We start from the raw sequence: 26,750 nt of genomic DNA, 5'->3' as shown, positions 1-26,750 counted from the left end.
ACATAGCTTCAGGGGGCCAAGAAATGTATTGCCTTGAAATGGAAATTGGATTCCTCCCTGGCAGTTGCAATGTGGCTATTGGAAGTTAATTGTTGTATCCCTTTGGAGAAAATCACTTACTGCTTGAGGAATAAGTTAAAGACATTTTACAGAATTTGGCAACCTTTTATTGACTATATGGAGAATCTCCCCCCACATCTCATTAATTGAATCTATATATAATCCTCACATAATGTTTCACATGTAATGTATAATATGTAGCCTACGGCAGGTGATCCAATGTCTCGTTATAATTTTTTTATTTTTGTATGTATAAATAATTATAATATTTTCTTTTGTTACGCTCGTCTGTTACTGTCACTTTGTCCTATCTGTCACGCCTTGGTCATTGTATCTTGTGTTTTTGTTATATGTTTGGGTAGGCCAGGGTGTGACATGGGTTTATATGTTGTATTTCGTATTAGGGTTTGTATTAATTGGGAGTGTGTATTATTAGGGGTGTGTCTAGTTAGGCTTGGCTGCCTGAGGCGATTCCTAATTGGAGTCAGCTGATTCTAGTTGTCTCGGATTGGGAACCGTATTTAGGCAGCCTGAGTGCGCGTTGTAATTCGTGGGTGATTGTACCTGTCTTAGTGTTAGTCACCAGATAGGCTGTATTAGTGTCATTCGTTTGTTGTTTTCTTCTTCCGTTATTTCATGTACCGTATTAGCTTCATTATAAGTCATGAGTAACCTACACGCTGCATTTCGGTCTGACTTTCTACAAACAACAGACGAAGATCATTACACTATCGTTGTCTAATATCTTTTCACTTTTGTTTTGAATGTTCTTAATTGGAAAATGCAAAAATAAAATATAAAAAAACAACAACAAAAAAACATAGCTTCAGGGTGTAAATCAGCTAAAAAGATGTGTCGGCATCAAGTAATTGTCTCTGGTCCCGTCCCAGTTAAGGGGAGTGATGAGCTCTACAGCAGTCTCACAACGCAATCGCTGGTTGAAAAATGTAATTTGTAGATAATTGTCCCTCTTTCTGGGACTCACCCACAAACAGGACCAAGCCTGGCCTGTTGAGGAGTGACGGATTCTATCCTAGCTGGAGCGGTGCTCTCATCTTATCTACCAACATAGAGAGGGCTCTAACTCCTCTAGCTCCACAATGAGATAGGGTGCAGGCCAGACAGCAGGCTGTTAGCCAGTGGAGTCTGCCACTAGCACAGTCAGTGTAGTCAGCTCAGCTACCCCCATTGAGACTGTGTCTGTGCCTCGATCTAAATTGGGCAAAACTAAACATGGCTGTGTTCATCGTAGCAATCTCACTGGGAAAAAGACCTCCATTCCTGTCATTATTGAAAGAGACTGTGATATCTCACATCTCAAAATAGGGCTACTTAATGTTAGATCCCTCACTTCCAAGGCAGTTATAGTCAATGAACTAAACTCTGATCAGAATCTTGATGTGATTGGCCTGACTGAAACATGGCATAAGCCTGATGAATTTACTGTGTTAAATGAGGCTTCACCTCTCGCTTACACTAGTGACCATATCCCCCACGCATCCCGCTAAGGCAGAGGTGTTGGTAACATTTACGATATAAAATTTCAATTTACCCCCCCAAAAAAACTACTGCATTTTTTATTTTTAGCTTCTAGTCATTAAATCTATGCAGCCTACTCAAATACTTTTTATAGCTACTGTTTACAGGCCTCCTGGGCCATATACAGCGTTCCTCACTGAGTTCCTTGAATTCCTATCGGACCTTGTAGTCACGGCAGATAATATTCTAATTTTTTGGTGACTTTAATATTCACATGGAAAAGTCCACAGGCCCAAACCAAAAGGTTTAGGTGTGCGGCCGGGAGTCCGCACCTTTGGGGGCGGGGGGTACTGTCACGCCCTGGCCTTAGTATTCTGTGTTTTCTTTATTATTTTGGTTAGGTCAGGGTGTGACATGAGTGATTTATTGTGTTTTGTCTTGTCTAGGGGTTTATTAGATTTATGGGGTTGTGTTCAGTATAGTTGTGTAGGAAAGTCTATGGTTGCCTGGAGTGGTTCTCAATCAGAGGCAGGTGTTTATCGCTGTCTCTGATTGGGAACCATATTTAGGCAGCCATATTCTTTGGGTTATTTTGTGGGTGGTTGTCTCCTGTGTCAGTGTTTGTACCACACGGGTTTCACGTTTCTTGTTTTTTGTAGTTTATTCATGTATAGTTTTTCATATTAAAAATACCATTAATTATAACCACACTGCGTTTTGGTCCGCCTCTCCTTCCCAGGAGGAAAACGTGAAACAGGTAGCTTGTGTAAAATATTTGACATTATGGGTAGGTTACAGTATTGCTGTGCGATAGGAGTGTGACATCTTTGCCTATTTAATCTCAAAGCCTATACCAAGTCAGGATATAGAAACCCAATAATCTTATGGTAAACTAAATATTGAAAATCAATTTGTCTTTTGTATAGAAGTGTGGGCTGCAGCATTTAGCCTACTTTTAAATTGTTTTCGAATATACAATCAATCTTGCATTATGACGGAGCATGGACCTTGCTATCGGCAGCATGCATGTTTAGTCACGGCAAAATATCAAAACATTCTGCCCAAAATTGCCATTGCTCTTTCTTCCAGAAACTGTCGAGACCTAATTCCAAATAGTTCCAAATTAACAGCAAATAAAGGGAGTTATTGTCACCATGAAAGGAGAATGGAGGTCATTACCAGGCAGAGCTTTAATGTTCGTTCACACCCACACAGTTTTCGGAGCCATCATCGACTCAGTGGGTTTTGTCCAACATGTCTCCGAACCTACTCACTGCCACAGTCATACTCTGGACCTAGTTTTGTCCCGTGGAATAAATGTTGTGGATCTTAATGTTTTTCCTCATCACAGGTTGAATAGCAGAGAAGTAGACACATATCATCCCCTTTAAGTGTTTGTCTAAGCTGTTTGGAAACAGGTAAAAGTAGGTAATATGTGTTAAAAGTTACATTGTTTACAATGAATAGAATGTTGGAAGTCATGGCCATTTTTAACAATGGGAGCTTTAAAATTATGAAAAATCCCATCGAAGTGGATGGAGAAGGACAAAAAGAAGAACAAGTTGTATACAACCACACCATTCCATACCAGTCTGCACTTTATAGAGTTTGAATAGTGTTTCTAACTTAAACCTTGTCTGAAAAATAGTGTTCCAAAGAAAAGTAAGATATGAGTGAAGGATTAAGTGGGACTAATAAATCATATTTTTGTATGTGAGCAGACTTTTCAGAAATGGCAGAAGCAGAAATTCAGTATGAAATTTACGCAACAGTTATAAATGAGGCCACTGGTCAAAGACAACACAGTTAACTTGATTGTTGCTGTAGTTAAAGGCCCAGATTATCCTACATTTAGATGACCTTAAATCGGGCCTAAATCTGGAAAAGATTTAGTTGTGTCCTCTACACGACTGTCTTGGTCTGTTTAGACCATGATAGTTCGTTGGTGATGTGGACACCAAGGAACTTGAAACTCTCGACCAGCTCCACTACAGCCCTGTTGATGTTAAAGGGGGGCCTGTTCATGACTGCACGGCCAGGCACGACTCCAACACCATCATTAAATTTGCTGATGACACAACAGTGGTAGGCCTGATCACCAACAACAACGAGACAGCCTATACGGAGGAGGTCAGCGACCTGGCTCTGTGGTGCCAGGACAACAACCTCTTCCTCAATGTGATCAAGACAAAGGAGATGATAGTGGGCTACAGGAAAAGAGGACTGAGCACGCCCCCATTCTCATCGATGGGATTGCAGTGGAGTAGGTTGAGAGCTTCAAGTTCCTTGGTGTCACCTTGTCATCACCAATGAACTAACATGGTTCAAGCACACCATGACAGTCATGAAGCAGGCACAACAACACCTATTCCCCCTGCAGGAGACTGAAAAGATTTGGCATGGGTCCTCAGATCCTCAAAGGATTCTACAGCTGCACCATCGAGAGCATCCTGACTTGTTGCATTACTGCCTGGTATGTCAACCGCTCGGCCTCCGACCGCAAGGCACTACAGAGGGTAGTGAGAGCGGCCCAATACATCTTCCTGCCATCCAGGACGGTGTCAGAGGAAGGCCCTAAAAATTGTCAAAAACTCCAGCCACCCTAGTCATAGACTGTTCTCTCTGCTACCACACGGCAAGCCGTACCGGAGAATCAAGTCTAGGTCCAAGAGGCTTCTAAACAGCTTCTACACCCGAGCCATAAGAATCCTGAACATCTAATCAAATGGCTACCCAGACTATTTGCATTCCCCACCCTCCCCTCTCCAAACCACTGCCAAACCACTACCACTCTCTGTTGTCAGCTCTTTAATTACTTGTTACTTGTATCTCATACCCATATATTTTTTAAACTGCACTGTTGGTTAGGGGCTTGTAAGTAAGCATTTCGCTCTCAGGTCCACACCTGTTGTATTCGGTGCATGTGACTAATACAATTTGATTTGATAATCTTAATCGTAGGTTTATTTTCCAATTATGTTTTTTTCACGCAAAAGGCGTGGATCTAGGCCTGTTCCAGTGAAAGCAGGATATGCTTCTTGTTAGACTCGTTAAAGAAAAAACTTTCTTCCAGTCCGCGGCATAAGATAGCACACTTGGTTGGGAGAATGCAAAACATCAGCCATGTTCTTCAGTGGCATCTGGCATGCCCTGTCACTTGTTAAAACTACTGTAATACTATTTTAGGCTGCTGTATATTCATTCAGTCAAGCCTTTTCTGAAATATCTGTGGGAGAAATGTCCTCCTCAGAATTACTTTGAGAAACTCCCAAAATTATATAGATAAGGCTTTTTTATAAAAATCATTTTCATCCGTCATCCTCCCTAACTTTTAAGTCACCGTGTTCATTTTTTCAAAACATAAGTATATTCCTAATTGTGCATCCAGGTCTAAAATGTTCTTCTCCACTTCGGTAGGTGGCGGTATGTGCCGTGTAGCCTATACCACAAATCTCTGAGGAAAGCACAGGGGACGATCACTTTGGTTGCTAAATGATGCTGATGCTGGGGACGCGAATGAGGGCAGGGAAGAGGATGCTGCCGTAGAAATGGTGGTACGTGGGGCGAACCTCCTGCAATGGTTTTGACCGTGGAGGCGAAACAATGTGCCTCTTCAAAGTCTTCGAGGCTTTCATGTCATCGCGTCTGAAGAGAATTAGGTAAAAAGAAAAGCTACTATCCTCTCTTTATTCCCATTCCCCAGGTTTGAAGGGTTATGTAAATATCGCCGTATGTTTGTACACTGAAGGCCCAGGTGGCTGATTTAAGGAATTATAGTTGAATATAAATGTGGATTTGAATTGCAGTAGATGTAGTTAAAATATAGCAAAACATTTTGATCCCAATCCATTAATGCCGATGGGCTATTATAGAGTTATATCTATTATTATGCGTATTTTAGTATGATAAAGTTCGGCGCTGGCTTTTTCCAGTGATTGGTTCACATTGGGAATTGTAGTCCGGTGTTTTTGCTCTCATATATGCTACATTGCATTCGGTAGTATTTTTCTTAGTGGTAGGTCTACCTATATTAAACAATTCCATTAAAATATGCAATATTATTGAAGATTAGAAAGGCTGACGTCCAATTACAAACTCTGTCCATTACGCGCGAGGAGAAGTAACGGACTGTTATTATGGTATAATATTTGTAAAATGGTACAAGTTTTGTGATTTTGCAGAATATCTATGGGGTGTCGTGCGCCACCTCTCGCCATAAAGGCGGTAGTAATAGGTGGGTCTCTTGTCAAGCATGAGTATACGCTGCAGTGCGGACAAAAACCGAGAAGTGGGATGGATCGAGAGCCTTGGCGTTGGAGAGCATATAGCCGTATTTTAAACCGATACTTCAATTAGTAAGAGAAGGCATTGTATCGGAATAGTTTATCGGAATTGGACCCACGGCTTACCTGGATTTTAGTCGTCGACAATGTATTTTAATTGTGCATTCATGCAAAGCATACACCTGTACACTGCAGTTTGTAATCATCGGAATCCGCTTGCGTGACACGTTTATTGTCGAAGAAATTGGATCTTATTCTAATTTAAACAACTTGACAAACTAATGTAGAAAAATACAAAAATAAAATGTGTGTGTTAGGCCAATACACAATGTAAGAAAATCATATGTTTGATTGAATTTATTGTAGGTTTTGCTTGGGATATAATTGCCTGCTAAATGCAAAGGAGTACGGTTCAGTTTTTAGCGTCGGACATCGGAGTAGATGTTTATATGGACCTTTCTCGCAATGGATTTGGTCTTACTTGGGGAAATTATGCTATTATTGAGTGTATAGCTGTAGCAGTAGGGCTACTGTTTGTCAGAAGTCTTCTGCCACCTTAAAATCCCAAATGAAGATTCCAAAAAGACGGAAAAGACTAACGTGCCGTCTCTGCGCCAGGTAATATTCTTCATGACATCTGTTTGGCTAATAACGTTTACATAGTATAGATATCAGTTGGACATGAATAGGACTTCCTGGGTGCTTTATTAAAGAGGCTCTATATGACTTTTTCCTCTGGGACTGTTCTTGAGCCCTAAATGGACAGAAATGTTGTCCCGAAATTTAGCAAAAAGTTATGTTTAATTATTGTTTAATAGGGCTATAGCTGTTTATGTAACTATATTTAAAGTATCAGTTCGGCCCATTTGTTTAAAAAAATACTGCATGTGCACTACTTAACCTGACCATTTGTTGGTATTGGTATAGGTGACTAAATCAAACTATCTCTGCCTGTATTTTGTGAATGTTGAACAGTCAGTTAGTTGCCTTAGTAGCAGATAGGTCTACGGAGTTATAGCACACACTCAGTGGAGCGTGCATTTGCTTATAGCCCATCAAGCAGTATCAATTCAACTCATTAGAAACATACTACTATTACAGTTTGTGCTTAAAGAGTATGGCTAAATATTTGTCTAATTGTTAGGCTATTGTAAAATACTTTAGGATGAGATGTCAGATTTGTTTAATTGTTCCAACTTTCTACTTGCCAATGTTACATTTAATGATACAGGTTCAACAGTCGCTTGGATCAGGCCTTATGCACAACATTTATACTGCCAAATATAGACCTGGGACCTGTAAAGTAATTCATATATTGTAAAAAGATTGTCTCATAGTTCTAATCATCGTCTTATATGAATGTTATGCTAAATTATTGCAGTATATGGCTTGTGTGTATTGTTGTCCATTATACTATTACTTGTCATTATTTCATTATCTACTCCTTCAAATTAAACTGTCATTCTCATAAATATTATTTATATATCTAAATATCTCTAAACATCATTGATTTGGTTGTGGAGGCAGTCGTAACAAACCTCTTTGTATTTGTATTTTTATTTATTTTGGCTTGTAGGCTTACAAAGGAGGGTTTTGGCATCGACTAAATTGGCCAAGTTCAGGATTTTTTCTCAGACGTAAGGTTTTTGAAGAGGTTGTAAATATGGTGAGAGGTTCATGTGTTCTTCAAAGTTCCCTTGGAAATGCGGCTGCACTTTTACCCCCCCAGTTTGAACACAAATGGCTGTCGCGGCTTCCTTCGCGGATTTCAAGGAAATTTCATGATTTCAAAGTTCTGGGAAACTTGATTGCAACCCCTTGGCTTTTTGCAAAGTAGATCCCCTCACACTATTGTTAGTATAGGACAGCAAATACACATTTAGTTGTGTGTTATAATTGATATGAGTCTCTCACTATCCTCACTGATGCACTGCCCCTATGTTTTGCTTTTTGCTATGGCAACTGAACCCTGAACTATCACAACCCAGTGAAAATGAAACTATGGTGATGCTAATATGATTTTCATTTTCCAAGATTATTATTGAACTACATCCAAAGGGAGGGAACAGGCTTGCAGTGTTTCCCTACATGAGAAGAATCTTTCATAACACCTGGCAAGATGGCCATAACATTATAATAGTTAGACTGAGAATGATATATTATCTTGAACCATACAACATGGAGCCTACTTTATATGATCTTATAGGGTGGCATCATGATGAGCAGTCACTATAATTGCTGATCAGCAATTATCTCGATTGATTCATTATTAGTCAGTCATACTTTTGAAAGTATAAAATAAGCTTAAAGGGATAGTTCACTCAAATTACAAAATTACATTAATTTCCTTACCCTTTAAGAAGTCTTTGGACAAGGAAACCAATATGATTTGTAAATGGGTGAACTATCCTTTTAATGATTTTAAGGTTAAAGTAAAATATTAATTCCAATTCCATGGCTGTAGTGTGTAGAGGACGCTAAAGTGAGGAAATGCTCCCTGAACAAACCTCTTTGTATTTCACTTAAACTACTTACAATATTGCCTGCTCTTGTGGGTTTTAGATCAAGTCTGATGAGGGCGCTAGGGTCGCTTTCAGCATGGTGCAATGTTTATGGGACATTCAGATATAAAATGTTATGTAGAACGAACATGCACCTCTGACATGTAGAATAATGAGCCGCGTAAGCTCTATTCATGACATTTCTATCTGCAAGGTTCCACAACATTTGCCAACTGAACGTGACCCAGGTCTTGCTACATTTGCAGTGTTACCAGCCTGTAATCTTGCTGTGCAATGAGAGTGCTTGAAATAACCACCAGTTATTGGCATATTGACGTTCAATGAACACAGCCTCCATTCACATGCTTCCCGCCGTAGCAATGCAAATGTTGGGAACCGACCCAGGTGCATTGACAAACCTTGCTTTAAAGCCATAAGCACTGGCAATACCACCCTCGTAGGCTCACACCCTCTGTCTAAACCTATTGTATGTGTTCTAGTGCATTTTGTCACTTTTTCACAGCGGACTAATCTGCTAGATAATTACACACAAGTCTCTCTACTGGCCTCAGCCTAGGCATGACAAAGTACTCCCCCCCCCCCCAAATGGAGCTGAGCTGTGCATGCATAACTAATGGTACATGGCCCTGCATGCAGAATAGCATGGTTTTGGTACTAACCTATTTACATGCATCACTCTTATCCCGATGTTGTTTACCCAGAATAATCATAAGCATCTAGAAAATAAAAGTTGATAGATATCGGTTCAAACCCAATACCAATACTGTCTAATAGTTTAGAGGGCTAACAGCGCATGGCCAGATATTGCAAAACCGATCAATTCAAATTTAAGAAGTGTCTATCTCATCAGGCAAAACTGGTTGCAACAGACTCATGGTCAGGTTGTATAGTGGTTGTATAGTGGTTGTATAATGAAGTTTTGCTGAAGTCTTTTTAGCCACCACATCTGGATGTTATCTGGTGACGCCTTGATCTCGTCATCAAGAGGACGTCTTTACCTGATTGTAACAGAGACCAGTTGGTTGTAATCTAGTTATCACGTCTTCTTAACCTCCAAAATTTGTTTACAAGCAGAAATTTGAGGCCAAATAATATATCCATTATAATGAATTTCATAGATGTATTGTCAGTTTGTTGATGTACAACAGTGTTCAAGACTATGAGAATGGTTATGGTCCCGCTTTGTGGGGGGTCACTAAAACCATGTATCACATACAAATGACATATTGTAGGTACATTGTTGGCATACATTGTTACATAAATCAAGCTTTTGTACAAAACTCTTAGCTCGGCGCTCAAGCAGAGTGATGTACTGTGCTTCAAGTGCCAAAAGTAATTTCAAATTTGAATTGGCCACACCCTAAGGAAAGTGCATCTCCTTATTGGGCTTGATGTTATTCAGATATGAAGGACATTTAGTATCCATGGACATATGTAGTTGCTGTAGTTGATGTACCTCCAACACACAGTATATCCAAGGCCTTATTTTCCATCGTTCACTTGAGGCAAGAAATGCAGAGTATGTACTGTCTGTCCCCCTTGTTCTTTCAAGACAATCTAGATGTCAAACTACAACCGTCAATACCAGCAAGCTTTCTGTATGACCATGGTATTTGCACGGATAACGGAAAATACCATTTTGTTTTCTCCTCCACTTTGGCCCGAGCTAACAAAACGAATGGCTTTATAAGACAACCCTGACTTATGCCTTTTGCTTTGAGTGCACTATGTGATGCCTGCTCATGGGTATTGTGTTAAAAGAAAGGGGAAAAGACTGACTTATGTCTTATTGAATATCCTTTTCCAGATAAATGGCTCATTTAAGTTGGGAGCTGCCCGCGTTCTGTCGGGCTGGCAGATTCAGTGCCTAGTGCCAGGCCTCCAGGACCACGCCAACATGAATGGGGCTGGGGAGACGGCAGACATCCTGCCGCCTAACTGCATGGTCAAGGACCGATGGAAAGTGGTGAGTATGCTACATAGTTGATCTAGTTGTGGTTTTGTATGGTCTCTCTATATCAGTGTTTCCCTAAGGGGCTAATTACAAGATTACCTTCACACACACAGATTTGACTCCCCATCACCAAGGTTCTCTGCGTCTCACCAGAATTAAAGGGATAGTGTACTCGAAAATCTGTGTTTTTATACCTTGAAGTTGAGCAGATAAATCTCAAATCCGTTTGTCAGGTGTTTTCATACCTTTACGTCAAGCAGATTACAGAATTATGCAGGCCTCGATCCAGCCTGAATGGGAAAGATAGTAACTAATTCACAGCAGCATTTATTCCCATCCATTTGGGACCACAATATTCTCTCCTTAACTCTACTCCTGGATCTACAGAACTGTAATGATGGGGCAGTGAGTCGGGTGCAGGTGAAACGTTTTAATAAAACAACAAAACCAATATCACGACACCAACATAAGGCAGAACGCCGATACACAAGAACAATACCAACTGGTGAGCGAAAATGGGAGAGTGACATATAAAGGGGAGGAAATGATGATGGTAATGGAGTCTAGGTGTGAATCATAATGATTAACAGGTGCGCTTAATGATGAGTGTCAGTTGTGTGTGATGATGAATCCCAGGACCGGTGGTTAGTACTCTGGCGACATCATACGCCGGAGGGGAGGAGCAGGAGCAGACATGACAAGAACAGAATGTAGAATTGTTAAATCATTGGACAAACTTTGTATTTTTTGTCAAATGTCCCTTTAATGGTATCTGACAAACTTTTGGGGTTACTTCTGCCCCTTTAATAATGGTATTGTATACGCAGCGCCACGCATTCGGTGATTGCGTAACAGTTACTGTGCTTCTGATGGTGATCACTTAGACGACCCTGTCAGAACCAATCACGGAGCGACAGATCCCTAGGCCAAAGAGCTGAAGAAGAAAGTAGAGTGTGTTTGCACATGGCTGGTTAATATTTGTCTTCGGCACTTGGCTGTCATGATCAAGCCATAAACGGATAATAGGGTTGTTCAAAGCACTTAAGTACTTGGTGAAATAAAGAAAAAAATGCAATAGAGGAGTTGAGGAAGCGGGGCTGGAGAAAGAGGGGTGGGACGTAGGAGGGCAACTATCTAGCAAAAATGAATTCACTCAATTACTGTTTGATCAATAAGACACACCTCTCTATCGCCTGGTCCCAGATCAGTTTGTGCTGTCTTGCCAACTAATTTTGGTCGTTGTCATGCCAAACAATGACAATGACCATAGGAGTTGGCAAGACAGCACAAACAGATCTGGGAACAGGCTAACCTCCCTGTACTCTTCCATCAAAACTGGTGTTTGTCATGCGAAAGGTTTGTTAAGTTGAGCTTCTTTACAGTACAGTACAGTATAAGCCATCATTCTAACAGCACTAGAATAATGGTGTTTAGTACATTTGTTATCCTCAACACTTTTCTAGCTGAAGAAAATCGGAGGGGGAGGTTTTGGGGAGATCTACGAAGCTCTGGACCTGTTGACTCGGGAGAACGTGGCATTGAAGGTGGAGTCAGCCCAGCAGCCCAAACAGGTCCTGAAGATGGAGGTGGCAGTCCTGAAGAAACTGCAGGGTAAGGGCCCACTGCAGTGGCCATTTTGTACCTTTTCTGCTAGTTTTGTCAATGAGCCTGGTGGTGCCATTGCGGTTACCATTCTGTGTTTACCGTTCAGCTTAGTCAATGAGTATGAAGGTGCTGCTCAGCCGTTCTTAAATTCAATAAATGGCATTCTTTGTTGATGTCACTTGACTTGAACCCAGATCCCACCGCTGACACCATGTGTCAGTATACTTTGTTGTAGTCATGACAGACAAATATATAAAGTTTGTCAGCTACAGTGCATAGTCAAGTAAGAACGTTTATCTTTCCTGTGTAAGATAAATGTGTTACATCAATACTGCTTAAGACTGCACTTATGATTGGCTATAAAATCTGCTATGTCATACTCATGACAGTCTAGTGAAAAGTGGAATAACCTCTCCTCATGACAGCACAGCATAGGTTTCAGGACAGTAAAACCAGGTAAAGTGTTAGTGCTTTGGGTGTCCTTTGAGACATCCTGTCAAAAGGAATCAGAATTTCCTCTCACATTGTCATGTACACCCTTAAGCATCCTACAGAGTTAAAAGCTGCAGAGCCATGCAGTCTACTGTGACAGAATCTGTAACCTAATAAACAGCCAAATACATTTGTTTCGTAAATATGTAATAATGGGCCGCCAGACTATTGTGACTCGGTGGCTGTGGACTTTGAATAGAGCTTTAGTCCAAGTGGCTAGGGAGAGCAAACATTAGCTCTGTCTGCCATGCACTAAGCTTATTTAATGGAACCTTCTCTTCCTCCTGGCCTTATTTAGTGGGTCACAATGCACTATTTAAGCATATCTGTTTAGTTTTTTGCATTTTGGTGTGCTGTTTGAATTATGGCCCTTGAATCTTTTGCTTGAGGTTCAAGCAAATGTGGAAACCGATGTCGCTCCTGCTTACTACACCCATAGTAGCTTCACGGAAGAGTGGCTAAGAATAGCGTAGACCTTATGAATCAATAGGTAACCTAGTAAACTACTCAACATCATTGCTCATGTTGTGTATTGATTAAGGGGCCTCTGATCTCCTTGAAGTATAGTGTAGGTAAAATGTCTACAAGGCCATTATGACATAGCTGTGAAAAATACTCCACTCATGATTTTAAAAAAGGCCCTTAAAAATGTGCCTGGAAAATAAGCAATATAGTGTTGCTTGTTTTTGGTTATACGTATGTCAGTAGGAAGTAGAGGTCCCAACAATCAAATATCTTACAAAAGCCAAACATGCATCCTAACAGTACTTTATTGATGCTTGATTGCATGGTCCCAACAGTATTTCCAAAACAGTGAACAAACTAGAGCAAGTCTTTTGGCTTAGACTATTCCTTTAATTCTGCCATAATGGGCCCTATATGTTTTTATGTAGATTAAATGTTGTGACTCACAGCACGTTTTTGCATGGGCAGCAGTAACATGTTAGACGTGATGGCGATCACGTGGCACATAGGAGAGCACTCTCTCCAACTCTCTCCTCCTGGAGTATGCACGTCAATGTGCCAGGGTAACAAGTGACTCACTTTGGCTACGAGTCATCATCACAATATGAGGAAAAAAGTTACCTCGAAAGTTGTGGGTGACAGTCACACACTGTAACTGACGTGTGACAGCTTTCGAAGAAAATTTGTCCCTCATATTGTGATGATGACTCATGATCGGTTTGCAACATGTACTATGTCTTTGAAGAAGCTTGTGTGTGTGTGTATTTCTATGCACATATTAAAGGAAGAGACTGCAATGTGACATCACAAAACGTAGATGAGCGAAACAACAAACAAATTCAAATTTGCTTAGACTGCTACTATAGGCTCTTCCCAGCTTGCCCATATCAGGACTTGCCAATACTGTTGTTGTAAGCAGGACGACACCTCTTGGTGTATAATGATGTAATATTACAGAATCTACCTTTTAAGGAATATCAAACAATCTGAAGTTCCCTAAGAATTTTTTTGAGTCTGAGTCACATTAACAGGGTGCTCCATCAAAAGATTAATGGTGCATGATGAATAGCAATGATTCATGCCCAACTGACCTTAATTGGGATTAACTGTGAAGAAAACGAAGACCAGGAAACATGGACTGGCCAGCTCATGAATTTGTCCAGTTTTATTTGTCTGCCAGTATTTTATCTAAAGTGATCTTTTATAGAATATTTAACACAAGGCCATGTCCTAGAGAAAGAAGTTCTGAAAAGAACAGTCCTAAGACAGGTGTTGCCGGGAAGAAAACCTGGAAAGAAAATATTGCTTTATCCTTTCTTCATCCCTTGAGTGTCAACATGAGTGGTTCTGCTGTATTTTCATTGATTGATATGGGAATTTGAATTGGATGTTACCTAGGCCCTGTCATCACTCATCTCCCTGGTGTAACCAATGAAAACCAATCCAATCATCAAGTTTAAGTGATATGGAATATTTTGGCATATGCATCTTTGAACTACGATTCTTAAAATATGACTTTTTTGTTTAGGTAAAAACCATGTTTGCAAGTTTATTGGCTGCGGGAGAAATGACAAATTCAACTACGTGGTCATGCAACTTCAGGTAAGAAGCTGACCTTTGCTTTTAATAAAGATTGACCACCATCCCCAAAATGCATTCTGTGAGAATCTGACCACAATTCAACAAAAACACATTTCTCTGAGGAAGTGCAATTTATAAAGCTTGCATAAGGCATCGTGAACTATGAAGTCTTGGCAAATAGGCCATATTAACTGAAAAAAAATATTCATAAGCAGCGGCTGGTTAGAGGCTGACAAAGCACATACTGACGAAGGATAGTAATTCAAATGCCATTATGTCACATGATCCAGCATATCATAATATGAAAGTATATTATGGAGAGTCTTAATCCAATCCATTGTCGATTGAGACACAGCCTATAAAGCTGTTATGTCATGGTACTTGGGTGTAAAAATCCATCATGACCAAACTTTTGATATGGTATGACTTTGAATACAAACAGATATATGATTGTTGATTTGTGACTGTCAGTGAAAAACAGAGAGACCAAGCCAGGCATATCGGAATATTTAAATACGATCTTGTATTTGTAGCCCAGGCCTACTCTACGCCACTACGAGCTGCATTGAACAGTCTATTCTGTGAACAGTGATTGAGTGATATTATTGGCCTAAATCTAATCATCACATTAGGAATAGCAACCTATCTTACATAAGTCTGTAAATGTGAGGATGCATGGAATGCTTTATTATAAAGGTGCATGTTTATGGTTCAAATTTGCTTCCCCAAACTTGAAACTCACCTGCCGCCTATATTAAAAGGTATTGTATGTCAAAAGTGATGTAACAAATCTTTACTAGGCCCAGGCTACTAGGCCCACAGATATAATTTATGAAATGAATAGGGATTCTATATGTAATTCTATGATCACACCTAGGCGATTGGGTGTACCGTACCGGTAAGAAATCTATTTGTTATTTCGCACAAAGCATGTTTGGTTACGTATGGTTGGTTTTCTGGAGTAGGGTGAAGTGGCCCCAAATGCTGATTTTTCTGTCAGATTTGTATTTTCCCCACCAAAGGTTAAGTTTAGGATTGGGGGAGGGAAGTTGATTCTAGATCTGTACCTAGAGGGAACTTCACCCCAGAGCGTTGTTTTGTTTTGGGGGGTGGAGCAGGGACGCAATTTGGCAGACTTGCGGAGGAGCCAGCCTCGGGGGACTTTCACCATGAGCACCACACTCCGCCTGGGGAAACAGATCCTGGAGTCTATAGAGACCATCCACTCTGTTGGCTTCTTGCATAGAGATATCAAACCGGTACGTATCATACATAACATCACGGCACAGCATGCCACAGCTTTATGAAGGGTTATCAGTGCTAATTCTAAAAAAACAATGCTTAAATGCAAATGATGTCATCTTCGCATTCCAATTAACCATTGCATTTTAGAATTGGCACTGATAACCTTCCATAATGCTGTGGCATGCTGTGCTGTGCCATGACGCATGTAAAAAAAAAAAGACTGCATCTGTGTTGTCCATCAAAACGGAAATGTGTATTTTTGCCATCGGTTCGTTTCATTCCCAATCCCAGACACCACACACACGCCCCAGCATTGGGGTGAGCTTTCCCTAAAGTAACCTGTACCCCTGGAGCAAGTTAGGGGTTAAGTTCTTTGCTCAACGGCACAACGGCTATCTGTGGAATATTAGATGGTCTTATAACTGATGTTTCATCAAACAATGCCCCATCCCTTAACTTCTTATGACTGCAGGGGCAGTATTGAGTAGCTTGGATGAAAGGAGCCCAGAGGTGCCCAGAGTAAACGGCCTGCTCCTCAGTCCCAGTTGCTAATATATGCATATTATTATTAGTATTGGATAGAAAACACTCTGAAGTTTCTAAAACTGTTTGAATGATGTCTGTGAGTATAACATAACTCATATGGCAAGTAAACACCTGAGAAGAAATCCAAACAGGAAGTGAGAAATCTGAGGTTGGTCGATTTTCAACCCAACCCCTATTGAATTCACAGTGGGATATGGATGAAGTTGCACTTCCTAGGGCTTCCACCGTCTTTAGAAACTTGAATGAGGCTTTTACTGTGTTGTGGGCCTGAATGGGAGCTGAATGAGCCAGGTGTCTGGCAGAGAGCCAAGGGCTTCTCTACACACAAAGGAATTCTCCAGTTAGAACTTTGTTGAAGATTTATGATAACAACACCCTAAAGATTGATTCTATATTTAGTTTGACAAGTTTCTTCGACCTGTAATATAACTTTTTGAAGTTTTTGTCCGAGGTTCGGATGGACCTGCACGAGCGTTTGGATTTGTGTACCTAAGCCCTAACAAAAGTAGCTACTTGGACATAAATAATGGACATTATCGAACATATCAAGCATTTATTATGAAACTAGGATTCATGGGAGTGCATTCTTATGAAGATCATCAAAGGTAAGGGAATATTTATAATGTGATTTCTGTTGACTCCAACATGGCGGATAATTTTATTTACTTTCTGAGCGCCGTCTCAGATTATTGCATGGTTTGCTTTTTCTGTAAAAAAAAAGAATTCTGACACAGAGGTTGCATTAAGGAGAGGTATATCTATAATTCCATGTGTATATCTTCCATGTGTATTTTCATCTACATTTATGATGAGTATTTCTGTTGAATTGATGTGGCTATGCAAAATCACTGGATGTTTTTGAAACTAGTGAACGTAACGCGCCAATGTAAACTCAGATTTTTTTATATAAATATGAACTTGTATTTATTTTATCTCTATTTGTGCTTTTTTTATGCCTCTCTGGCTGGAAAATGGCTGGGTTTTTCTGTGAGTTGGTGGTCACCTCGTTTGTGGTGCTTTCGCTGTAAAGCCTATTTGAAATCGGACACTCTGATGGGATTAACAACAAGATTACCTTTAAAACGGTATAAAATACATGTATGTTTGAGGAATTTTAATTATGAGATTTCTGTTGTTTTGAATGTGGCGCCCTGCACTTTCACTGGCTGTTGTCATATCATCCCGTTAACGGGAATGCAGCCATAAGAAGAACAAGCGCCCCTCCTGGCTAACACTAATGGCACTGTGATGGTTCTTTGGTGTTGCTACAGTAGCCCCACACTCTTACCATCTGAGCCACCGGACCATATCTAAAATGCATTGTATAATCATGTATTTTCTCTGCAGTCAAACTTCGCCATGGGAAGGCTGCCTTCAACCTTAAGGAAGTGTTACATGTTAGACTTCGGCCTCGCGCGGCAGTACACCAATACCACTGGAGAAGTCCGCCCTGTAAGTCTCCTCTTCTGTTCCTTTGCTTTGGTTTGTCCTACAAAATTAGATTAATATTTATATTTTAGCAGATACTCTTATCCATTAGGGTTAAGTGCCTTGGGGATTCGAACCAGCAACATTTAAGTTACTGGCCCAACACTAACCACTAGGCTACCTGCCGTCCACTTAAATGTTATTGTGATGTTATTAGATAATGTCCAGCTCGTGGATAAATTCCAGGTCATCTTTATTGCAATGGTGAGGCTGCACAGATTAGCAGGTCTAGGCTTGTATTTATAAACCATCTCGATCTAGGATCAGGTTCCCCTGGAATGGAAGTCTTGCAATGGAAGAATGTGCAAAGTAGAAATAAAAATAATGGGGTGCAAAGGAGCAAAATAAATAAATAAATAAAATACAGTTTGGAAAGAGGTAGTTGTTTGGGCTAAATTATAGGTGGGCTATGTACAGGTGCAGTAATCTGTGAGCTGCTCTGACAGTTGGTGCTTAAAGCTAGTGAGGGAGATAAGTGTTTCCAGTTTCAGAGATTTTTGTAGTTCGTTCCAGTCATTGGCAGCAGAGAACTGGAAGGAGAGGCAGCCAAAGAAAGAATTGGTTTTGGGGGTGACTAGAGAGATATTTATTTATTTATATATACCTGCTGGAGCGTGTGCTACAGGTGGGAGATGCTATGGTGACCGGCGAGCTGAGATAAGGGGGGACTTTACCTAGCAGATACTTGTAGATAACCTGTAGCCAGTGGGTTTGGCGACGAGTATGAAGCGAGGGCCAGCCAACGAGAGCGTACAGGTCGAAATGGTGGGTAGTATATGGGGCTTTGGTGACAAAACGGATTGCACTGTGATAGATTGCCTCCAATTTGTTGAGTAGGGTATTGGAGGCTATTTTGTAAATGACATCGCCAAAGTCGAGGATTGGTAGGATGGTCAGTTTTACAAGGGTATGTTTGGCAGCATGAGTGAAGGATGCTTTGTTGCAAAATAGGAAGCCAATTCTAGATTTAACTTTGGATTGGAGATGTTTGATATGGGTCTGGAAGGAGAGTTTACAGTCTAACCAGACACCTAAGTATTTGTAGTTGTCCACGTATTCTAAGTCAGAGCCGTCCAGAGTAGTGATGTTGGACAGGCGGGTAGGTGCAGGTAGCGATCGGTTGAAGAGCATGCATTTAGTTTTACTTGTATTTAAGAGCAATTGGAGGCCACGGAAGGAGAGTTGTATGGCATTGAAGCTTGCCTGGAGGGTTGTTAACACAGTGTCCAAAGAAGGGCTGGAAGTATACAGAATGGTGTCGTCTGCGTAGAGGTGGATCAGAGACTCACCAGCAGCAAGAACGACCTCATTGATGTATACAGAGAAGAGAGTTGGTCCAAGAATTGAACCCTGTGGCACCCCCATAGAGACTGCCAGAGGTCCGGACAGCAGACCCTCCGATTTGACACACTGAACTCTATCGTAGAAGTAGTTGGTGAACCAGGCGAGGCAATCATTTGAGAAACCAAGGCTGTCGAGTCTGCCGATGAGGATGTGGTGATTGACAGAGTCGAAAGCCTTGGCCAGATCAATGTATACGGCTGCACAGTAATGTTTCTTATCGATGGCGGTTAAGATATCGCTTAGGACCTAGAGCGTGGCTGAGGTGCACCCATGACCAGCTCTGAAACCAGATTGCATAGCAGAGAAGGTATGGTGAGATTCGAAATGGTCGGTAATCTGTTTGTTGACTTTGCTTTCGAAGACTTTAGAAAGGCATGGTAGGATAGATATAGGTCTGTAGCAGTTTTGGTCAAGAGTGTCCCCCCCTTTGAAGAGGGGGATGAGCGCAGCTGCTTTCCAATCTTTGGGAATCTCAGACGACACGAAAGAGAGGTTGAACAGGCTAGTAATAGGGGTGGCAACAATTTTGGCAGATCATTTTAGAAAGAAAGGGTCCAGATTGTCTAGCCTGGCTGATTTGTAGGGGTCCAGATTTTGCAGCTCTTTCAGAACATCAGCTGAACGGATTTGGGAGAAGGAGAAATGTGGAAGGCTTGGGCGAGTTGCTGTTGGGGGTGCAGTGCTGTTGCCCGGGGTAGGAGTAGCCAGGTGGAAAGCATGGCCAGCCGTAGAAAAATGCTTATTGAAATTCTCAATTATGGTGGATTCATCAGTGGTGACAGTGTTTCCTATCTTCAGTGCAGTTGGCAGCTGGGAGGGGGTGTTCTCCATGGACTTTACAGTGTCCCAGAACTTTTTTGAGTTAGTGTTGCAGGAAGCAAATTTCTGCTTGAAAAAGCTAGCCTTGGCTTTTCTAACTGCCTGTGTATAATGGTTTCTAGCTTCCCTGAACGGTATGACGACTGTGTGGTCCCATGGTGTTTATACTTGCATACTATTGTTTGTACAGATGAACGTGGTACCTTCAGGCGTTTGAAAATTGCTCCCAAGGATGAACCAGACTTGTGGAGGTCTACAATTTTTTTTCTGAGGTCTTGGCTGATTTCTTTAGATTTTCCCATTTTGGCACTGAGTTTTAAGGTAGAACTTGAAATGCATCCACAGCATCCACAGACTCAAATTATGCTAATAAGCATATCAGATGCTTCTAAAGCCATGACATAATTTTCTGGAATGTTCCATGCTGTTTAAAGGAACAGTCAACTTAGTGTATGTAAACTGCTTTCCCACTGGAATTGTGATACAGTGAATTATACGTGATCTGTCTGTAAACAATTTTTGGAAAAATGACTTGTGTCATGCACAAAGTAGAAACTATAGTTTGTTAACAAGACATTTGTGGAGTGGTTGAAAAATGAGTTTTAATGACTCCAACCTAAGTGTATGTAAAACTTCCGACTTCAACTGTACATGCTAATAAAAGTCTTATGCGACCAGAAGTAAGCCGAAGAAGGACTAACCTCCCCATCCTCCTACCAGCACACTGTTTGTCTCTGTCTCTACACATACCTTCATCCAAGAGAGAGGTATCCAAAGTGTTAGTTAAGGGCTTGTAAGTAAGCATTTCACTGTAAGGTGTACACAATACAACACCTTGTATTCGGCGCATGTGACAAATCAAATTTGATTTGATTTATTGACTGCATTTTCAATCTCTCCACTTCTTCCCCTCTTTGATCTTCTTCTTCTCCTCCACTTCCATCCTCTCATTTCCTCTTCTCTCTATCCTTTTACCTCCCTTAATCTCTTCTAGCACTTTCACCTCCTCTCCTTTCTTCTCCCTCTCATCAATTGCTTATGCATTTGTCCTTCTCTCCCCTGGACTATTCTCCCCTTTATCTCTCTCCTTTTCCTCCCTCCTTTCCTCTTCTCCCCTCCCCTCATTTTAAATAGACTCTCTCAAGTATCTTCTCTCCTTTCCCCGCTTGCCTCTTATTCATTTCTCTCATCCACTCCATTTCTCTTTCAGCTCCTCTCCCTTTCCATCCACTCTTTCCATTGCTCTCCCCTTCTTTTGCCTCCCATCTCTTAGGCACCGCTCTCCCCTTCCCTCCACTCTCCTACTCTCCTCCATCTCTCTATTTCTCTCCTCTCATCTCTTTGACTCAGTCACTATCTGCTCTCCTCTATTTCTCTCTACATCTCCCCGCTCTCCTCTCATATCTCTGGCCCGAACACTCTGTGTCCTCATGCAGCAGCCCCCCCCCCCTCTCTCTCTGCATTCAGAACTCTGTGAGTGCAGCAGTGTGAGATTTAATTTGCTTTTGCATGCATCAGTGGGCTATGGCATCGCCTCTCGCTTCCCTTCTCCTTTTTCCCTTCTCTTGCTCTTTGATTTTTTGCCCTTCTAGCCAGTACAGCTGAGTCAGCTTCAGCTCATTGATTCGTGATGAATGTGAGGTTCTGTCTCCCTCTCTCTCTATCGTTATCCCTCCTTTTTTCTCTCCCTTTTGCTTCTTCGTCTTTCTGTCTACCTCTCTCCCTGCCTGTTTGTCTCTCCATCTCATTTTATTTAACTCCTGCTTCCATGTCTCTCTCGTTCTTTACCCCTGCTTCCCTCCCTCTGTCTCCCTCCTCCTCATTCCCTCTCCCTCTCTCATTCCATCTCCCCTCCCTCTCTTCATCTCCCTCTTCCCCCAGTCCCTGACCATTAGCAGTGTATGCCTCTCCCCTACCCCTAGGCAGCCAGGTCTCCAGGGAAGCAAGTGTCAGGGGCCTCCCCTGTCCAAATGTCCTTCACCTTGCCACTATGTCAGCCCCTTAGCCATTCGCCACAAAGCATTTTTGTTAGCATGTAGCTGTTAGCCCCCAGCCATTAGCCAAAAAGCATATTTGTTAGCACTCAGCCGTTGGCATTCAGTGCTTGTGCAGTGAAAGACCTATCAGCTGCTAAACACTAGTGTTCTCTTCGCAATGAAGAAGGATCCTCCCTCACTTTCCCTCCCTGATAACTGAATAAATCATTGTGGGTAATAAATAGCAGAGCTATTTTTCCTCTCGTGGCACGCATCAGGCGTTTTATAAGAAATCTTGTTTTCCATGACTTCTTCTGAGAAGTGGAAAATATTATTTATGTAGAGATTTTGGCATGCATGTTAAATGTTGATGGGTTTGTAAACTCTTGGGACATTTTCATATTCATATATTGACATTTTGGGGTTCTCAAGTGGCGCAGCGGTCTAAGGCACTGCATCTCAATGCAAGAGGTGTCACTACAGTCCCTGGTTCGAATCCAGGATGTATCATATCCGGCCGTGATTGGGAGTCCCATAGGGTGGCGCACAATTGGCCCAGCGTTGTCCGGGTTTGGCCCGGGGTAGGCCGTCATTGTAAATAAGAATATGTTCTTAACTGACTTGCCCAGTTAAAAAAAGGCTACATTTAAAATATATCAGGCGCTGCTGGAAAAAAATGCTTTCAAAGTTAGCTTTATCTTGAGGCATCTGTCAAATTACATATCAGCTGCCAAAATGTATGGCTTTAACACACTTATATTTGATTGAAGCTGGTTTACTATTTTTGAGTATGTAATGCTGCAGGATTAGGCAACTTTTCAGGGAGTTTTATGTATAATCAGATGAAGTCTATTTCTAGACTAAAACACATTCACTAGTGCATCTTCGTTCAAGACTAGGCCTAATCTGTGTCTGGGAAACAGCCCCAATACGTATTACGTCTATCATGTTCTGGGGCTTTTAATTTGTGATAATCTGTTATTACAGATTATATAACGCCATTATATAGGTATTATTAAGGCTGTTTCATGCACATTATTGCCTCTTGGATAGGATGCCGCTCAATCCACTTTCAGACCTACAGTAGGTGAAAAAATGGGATTTGAAACTTGAAAACAGCCAGTTGAAAAAAAGTAAGATCCCCACTGTGTGATGTTGTAAGCCAGAATGTGGTTGTTACAGGAAGTTGAAACACGTTTACAAAAATGTTAATATTTCAGACAGAATTGTGGCCATTGATGGTGAGCAAGGACATTGCTTATTATCAACTCGTTAAGTATATAGTTCTCCCTATTACATACAAGCCAATAGAAAATGTTTGACAAGTTACTGCCATTACTATGTGTAATTGTCACTTTTTGTGATGTGTGCCTATTTCTGTTACATTTCCTTGCGTTTATTAATTCCTTTTGTTTCAGTGCTTGCCTTTGTTTTGTGTTTTACAGTTCCTTTGGATATTTGATTTTGAAGTGCATGCTCCAACCCGTTTCTCCATCAGATCCTTGCTCCGCCGTGGCTGTCATGTGCATGATGACAGAGTGACGTGAGTGTGGTCACCAAGCTTTCTGTTCTCCTCATAGCAGAGGGGTCACACTAAGGACACCCACCTTCGACCTTTTTGTTATACTTATATCAATAGCTAATCAAGTGATGGTATTTCTATGTTGCTTGCAGCTATTTTATATAGCAACAGCTATAAGTGGATCTATCTACATAGCAGTAATATTAGAGCCACATTCGGATGTGAGATATTTGTACATTATTGCTCACTCTAACTTACACTTAGATATTCTGTTTCTTTTAGGTTTTAGCAATGTGTCAGAGCAGGGTCCTAATTCTGATGCATACGCAGTTGAAAGCAACAAACTTGAAAGCAACAGAATATCTAAGTGTAAGTTAGAGCAATGTGGAAGTTTCTCCTGTTTCTAACAGGACTGACATACAGGCAGCCTCTCTCTGTAATAACCAGATGAGAGCGTCCCAAATAGTACTATTCGGGATGCAGCTTCAGTGTCTACCTCTGAGGGCTCAGTATTCAGTGTTTTGAGAAATGACCGTGGAACTCGACCGTGAGCGTTCAGTCTGCTCCCCTCGGAGCTAAGGTCATGTCACCAGCAAACCGCGAGGTTAATGTGAGAACGAACAGCGTGTTCTGCGCCACTGATACTGCCATCCCAAGCCAAACACAAGAGATTGAGTTACTCAACTAGAGAGGCGCAATTCAATTTTCAGATTGTCAGTATAGGAAATGAATCGACATTTAGGAAACAATTCTAAGGAGTTATTGAAATATTTCAATTCAAGTTCATTGAATATTAATTATTGATATTGACTGGATTCAAATGGAATTTAGCTCAACTACGTTATAATACCATTATGGTTTTACCCAAGTCGCTTACTGAGCCGAACACACAGATATGCATTCATGAGCTTTTAGTATGATTAGTGTACAGATTAAAGGTGTGACCCCCTCACTTATGTTTCTGTCTACTTTATTATTTAGCATTTATTTTTACAATTTAGATTCACTGTGTTTACATTAAGCATTCATAACTCCTCTACGGCACTAAATGCTGGCAACAAAGGCATTGATATTACCTATATTTGACTTCGGCATCTTATGGCGCATGTCAGATCGAATAGTCAAGGTCAAATATAGCATTTTCAACGTTCGATGGCGTGCTTTTGGGTCTTAAGATGGTTTGTAATTGCATGTATCCTCTATGTAGCTGTTGTGTCATGTATATTTGGCGCTAACGGATGTGGGATGAATGCTAGTGTAGTGTAAATGTAAATCGTTATCAGTCATTTATTTTATTCCATTTGTTGTCCTTATTATTTACTTCACATTTAAGTAAACATTTAGATAGGAATAGTTTGTTTCTTAAAACCACCAGATTTTGGAGAGTGAACAGTAGGGATAAACCTAGAAGGAAGATGTGTTAGAATTTTCCTTTTCTAAGACGTTGTTGTATATGCATCTTGATATTCGTCCGTCACTAATACTGTTTTATTTCCTTTCAGCCGAGAACAGTTGCAGGTTTTCGAGGAACTGTCCGATATGCCTCAATCAACGCACATAAAAACAAAGTAAACAATGTTCATGTTGTCGAAATGTATATGCTGGAATATGTATTCTGCCAATTTTGCTCTTTTGAAATAAACGTAGAACTTGTTAATTATGTTGTTGTACTGTCAATTGGTGGCGGGTAACCATATAATAAGGAATTACAATACATAACCCCTCCAGTTATTTCATAGGATCTCTATGGGGGAAACCTTAGGTTTGGCACTATTAAGCACTAATTGAAACGATATAGCGTGGATATCATTCATAATCTTTACTTGTATTTTTTTCTCTCCCCAGGAAATGGGCCGCCATGATGACCTATGGTCTTTATTTTACATGTTGGTGGAATTTGCAGTTGGACAGCTACCATGGCGGAAAATCAAGGACAAGGTAGAGTCCCTTTACTTGTCCACGACAGACCCACTGTATTTCTAGCGAATCGTTAAAGTCAAATAATCAAATAATACGCAAGCTGAACAAAACACAAGCCTTTCTGGATCTTCTTATAGTTCAACTCTTAACAGTGTTAGTAACAATTAAACATTTCATTTAGTAGGTATTTATTTTGTAATATGAGTTGCGCCTCGAAATCAGATTCGATTCTTTGTATGAAATTGTGCAAACTCCAAATATCACAGTGTGTGTTGGCTCCGTTGAAGTTGCATGTAGGATGGTATAATTTACCCCAACACCCTTGATCATTTTCACTCCATCATCTTTCGGACACTTGTGCCACATGGTGCAATGGGAAAATGGAGGGGGAAGGGGAAAGGACTGGTTTGTTCAGCTACTGAATGACAATTAAATAAAGTCAAACAAATATATCATGTTTTATTCTGGGGTTTTTTGCGCAGGAGCAAGTTGGGCAGATTAAAGAGCGATATGACCATAGGATGTTGCTGAAACACATGCCGTCAGAGTTTCAAATCTTCCTCGACCATGTATTGGGCCTGGACTACTACACCAAGCCGGATTATCAGGTACCTTTCGCAGTATAGAGAATAAGGAAAGTACTTTGAAAGTGTTTTGAAATGGTCCAACAAACGTCTCTTTTTTTTGACTGGCCACCATCTCACTATTCCCGGGGACTTTTTTGTATGCTCACACAAACTGATATATTGACTTCATCAATGCTTCCTAGTTCTCCCTATGCTATTTCCAATAAGAAAATTGCATCTAAAATGACACCCTATTTCTTATATACTGCACCAATATAAAGGAAGTAGGGTGCTGTTTGGACACAACCAGAGTCTAATTTGAAGTTGTTTTCTATTTGGCCGGCTGCTGTTCTGGTCTATTTAAAGATTAGGGTGTCATTTGGGATGTAGCCAAAGTCAAATTTCCTTTATTTCCCAGCTGCTGATGTCGGTGTTTGACAACAGCATGAAGGAGCGCATCATCACGGAAAATGAGCCGTTTGATTGGGAGAAAGGAGGGACAGACTCCACACAGTCAACAAGCGCCTCCACCCAACCACAGCACAACACACGGCCCACCGTCGCCATGGTGGGGTAAGGACCCTGATATATTTACCATTAGGATTAAAAGGAAAGTCCACAATTTTACACTGCAGGGCAACTTTCTGCTTGCAATTCATTTAACACTGGAACCGCTGGGCCTCGAGGAACACCCTTCAGGCTAATGAGCAGTGATTCTGACTGCAACAGAATCACTGTAGGCTATATGTATATGTAATGATCGTTGTCCTCCTCGGATGAGGAATAGGAAGGATAAGACCAAAACGCAGCGTGGTAAGTGTCCATGTTAATTTTAACAAATAAACTGAACACTGCAATAACCAAAAAACAACAAAGAGAGAGA

At 41.0% G+C, this 26,750-nt stretch overlaps 1 protein-coding gene across 4 annotated transcripts in view; it reads left to right on the top strand.

The window, feature by feature from the left end:
• The first annotated feature begins 5,058 nt into the window (after positions 1 to 5,058).
• Positions 5,059 to 26,750, top strand: part of LOC124016414 (tau-tubulin kinase 1-like) — a 52,651-nt gene continuing 30,959 nt past the window's right edge. The window contains exons 1-10 of one of the 4 annotated variants that reach the window (XM_046331975.1): positions 5,059 to 5,198; positions 10,152 to 10,310; positions 11,762 to 11,909; positions 14,389 to 14,462; positions 15,560 to 15,700; positions 17,580 to 17,684; positions 24,884 to 24,949; positions 25,227 to 25,319; positions 25,784 to 25,909; positions 26,286 to 26,440. In XM_046331975.1, coding sequence (XP_046187931.1) covers positions 10,242 to 10,310; positions 11,762 to 11,909; positions 14,389 to 14,462; positions 15,560 to 15,700; positions 17,580 to 17,684; positions 24,884 to 24,949; positions 25,227 to 25,319; positions 25,784 to 25,909; positions 26,286 to 26,440 — 977 coding nt within the window. In that variant the 5' untranslated portion in view covers positions 5,059 to 5,198; positions 10,152 to 10,241. Of the gene's footprint in view, positions 5,199 to 5,735; positions 6,441 to 10,151; positions 10,311 to 11,732; positions 11,910 to 14,388; positions 14,463 to 15,556; positions 15,701 to 17,579; positions 17,685 to 24,883; positions 24,950 to 25,226; positions 25,320 to 25,783; positions 25,910 to 26,285; positions 26,441 to 26,750 lie in introns of those variants that run through there. The other 3 variants (XM_046331973.1, XM_046331974.1, XM_046331976.1) reach the window with 3 other exon arrangements.

Source organism: Oncorhynchus gorbuscha, linkage group LG26 (genome assembly GCF_021184085.1).
Source record: "Oncorhynchus gorbuscha isolate QuinsamMale2020 ecotype Even-year linkage group LG26, OgorEven_v1.0, whole genome shotgun sequence".
NCBI classification, from domain to species: Eukaryota; Metazoa; Chordata; class Actinopteri; order Salmoniformes; family Salmonidae; genus Oncorhynchus; species Oncorhynchus gorbuscha.
This window is presented reverse-complemented; position numbering and strand designations above follow the sequence as displayed.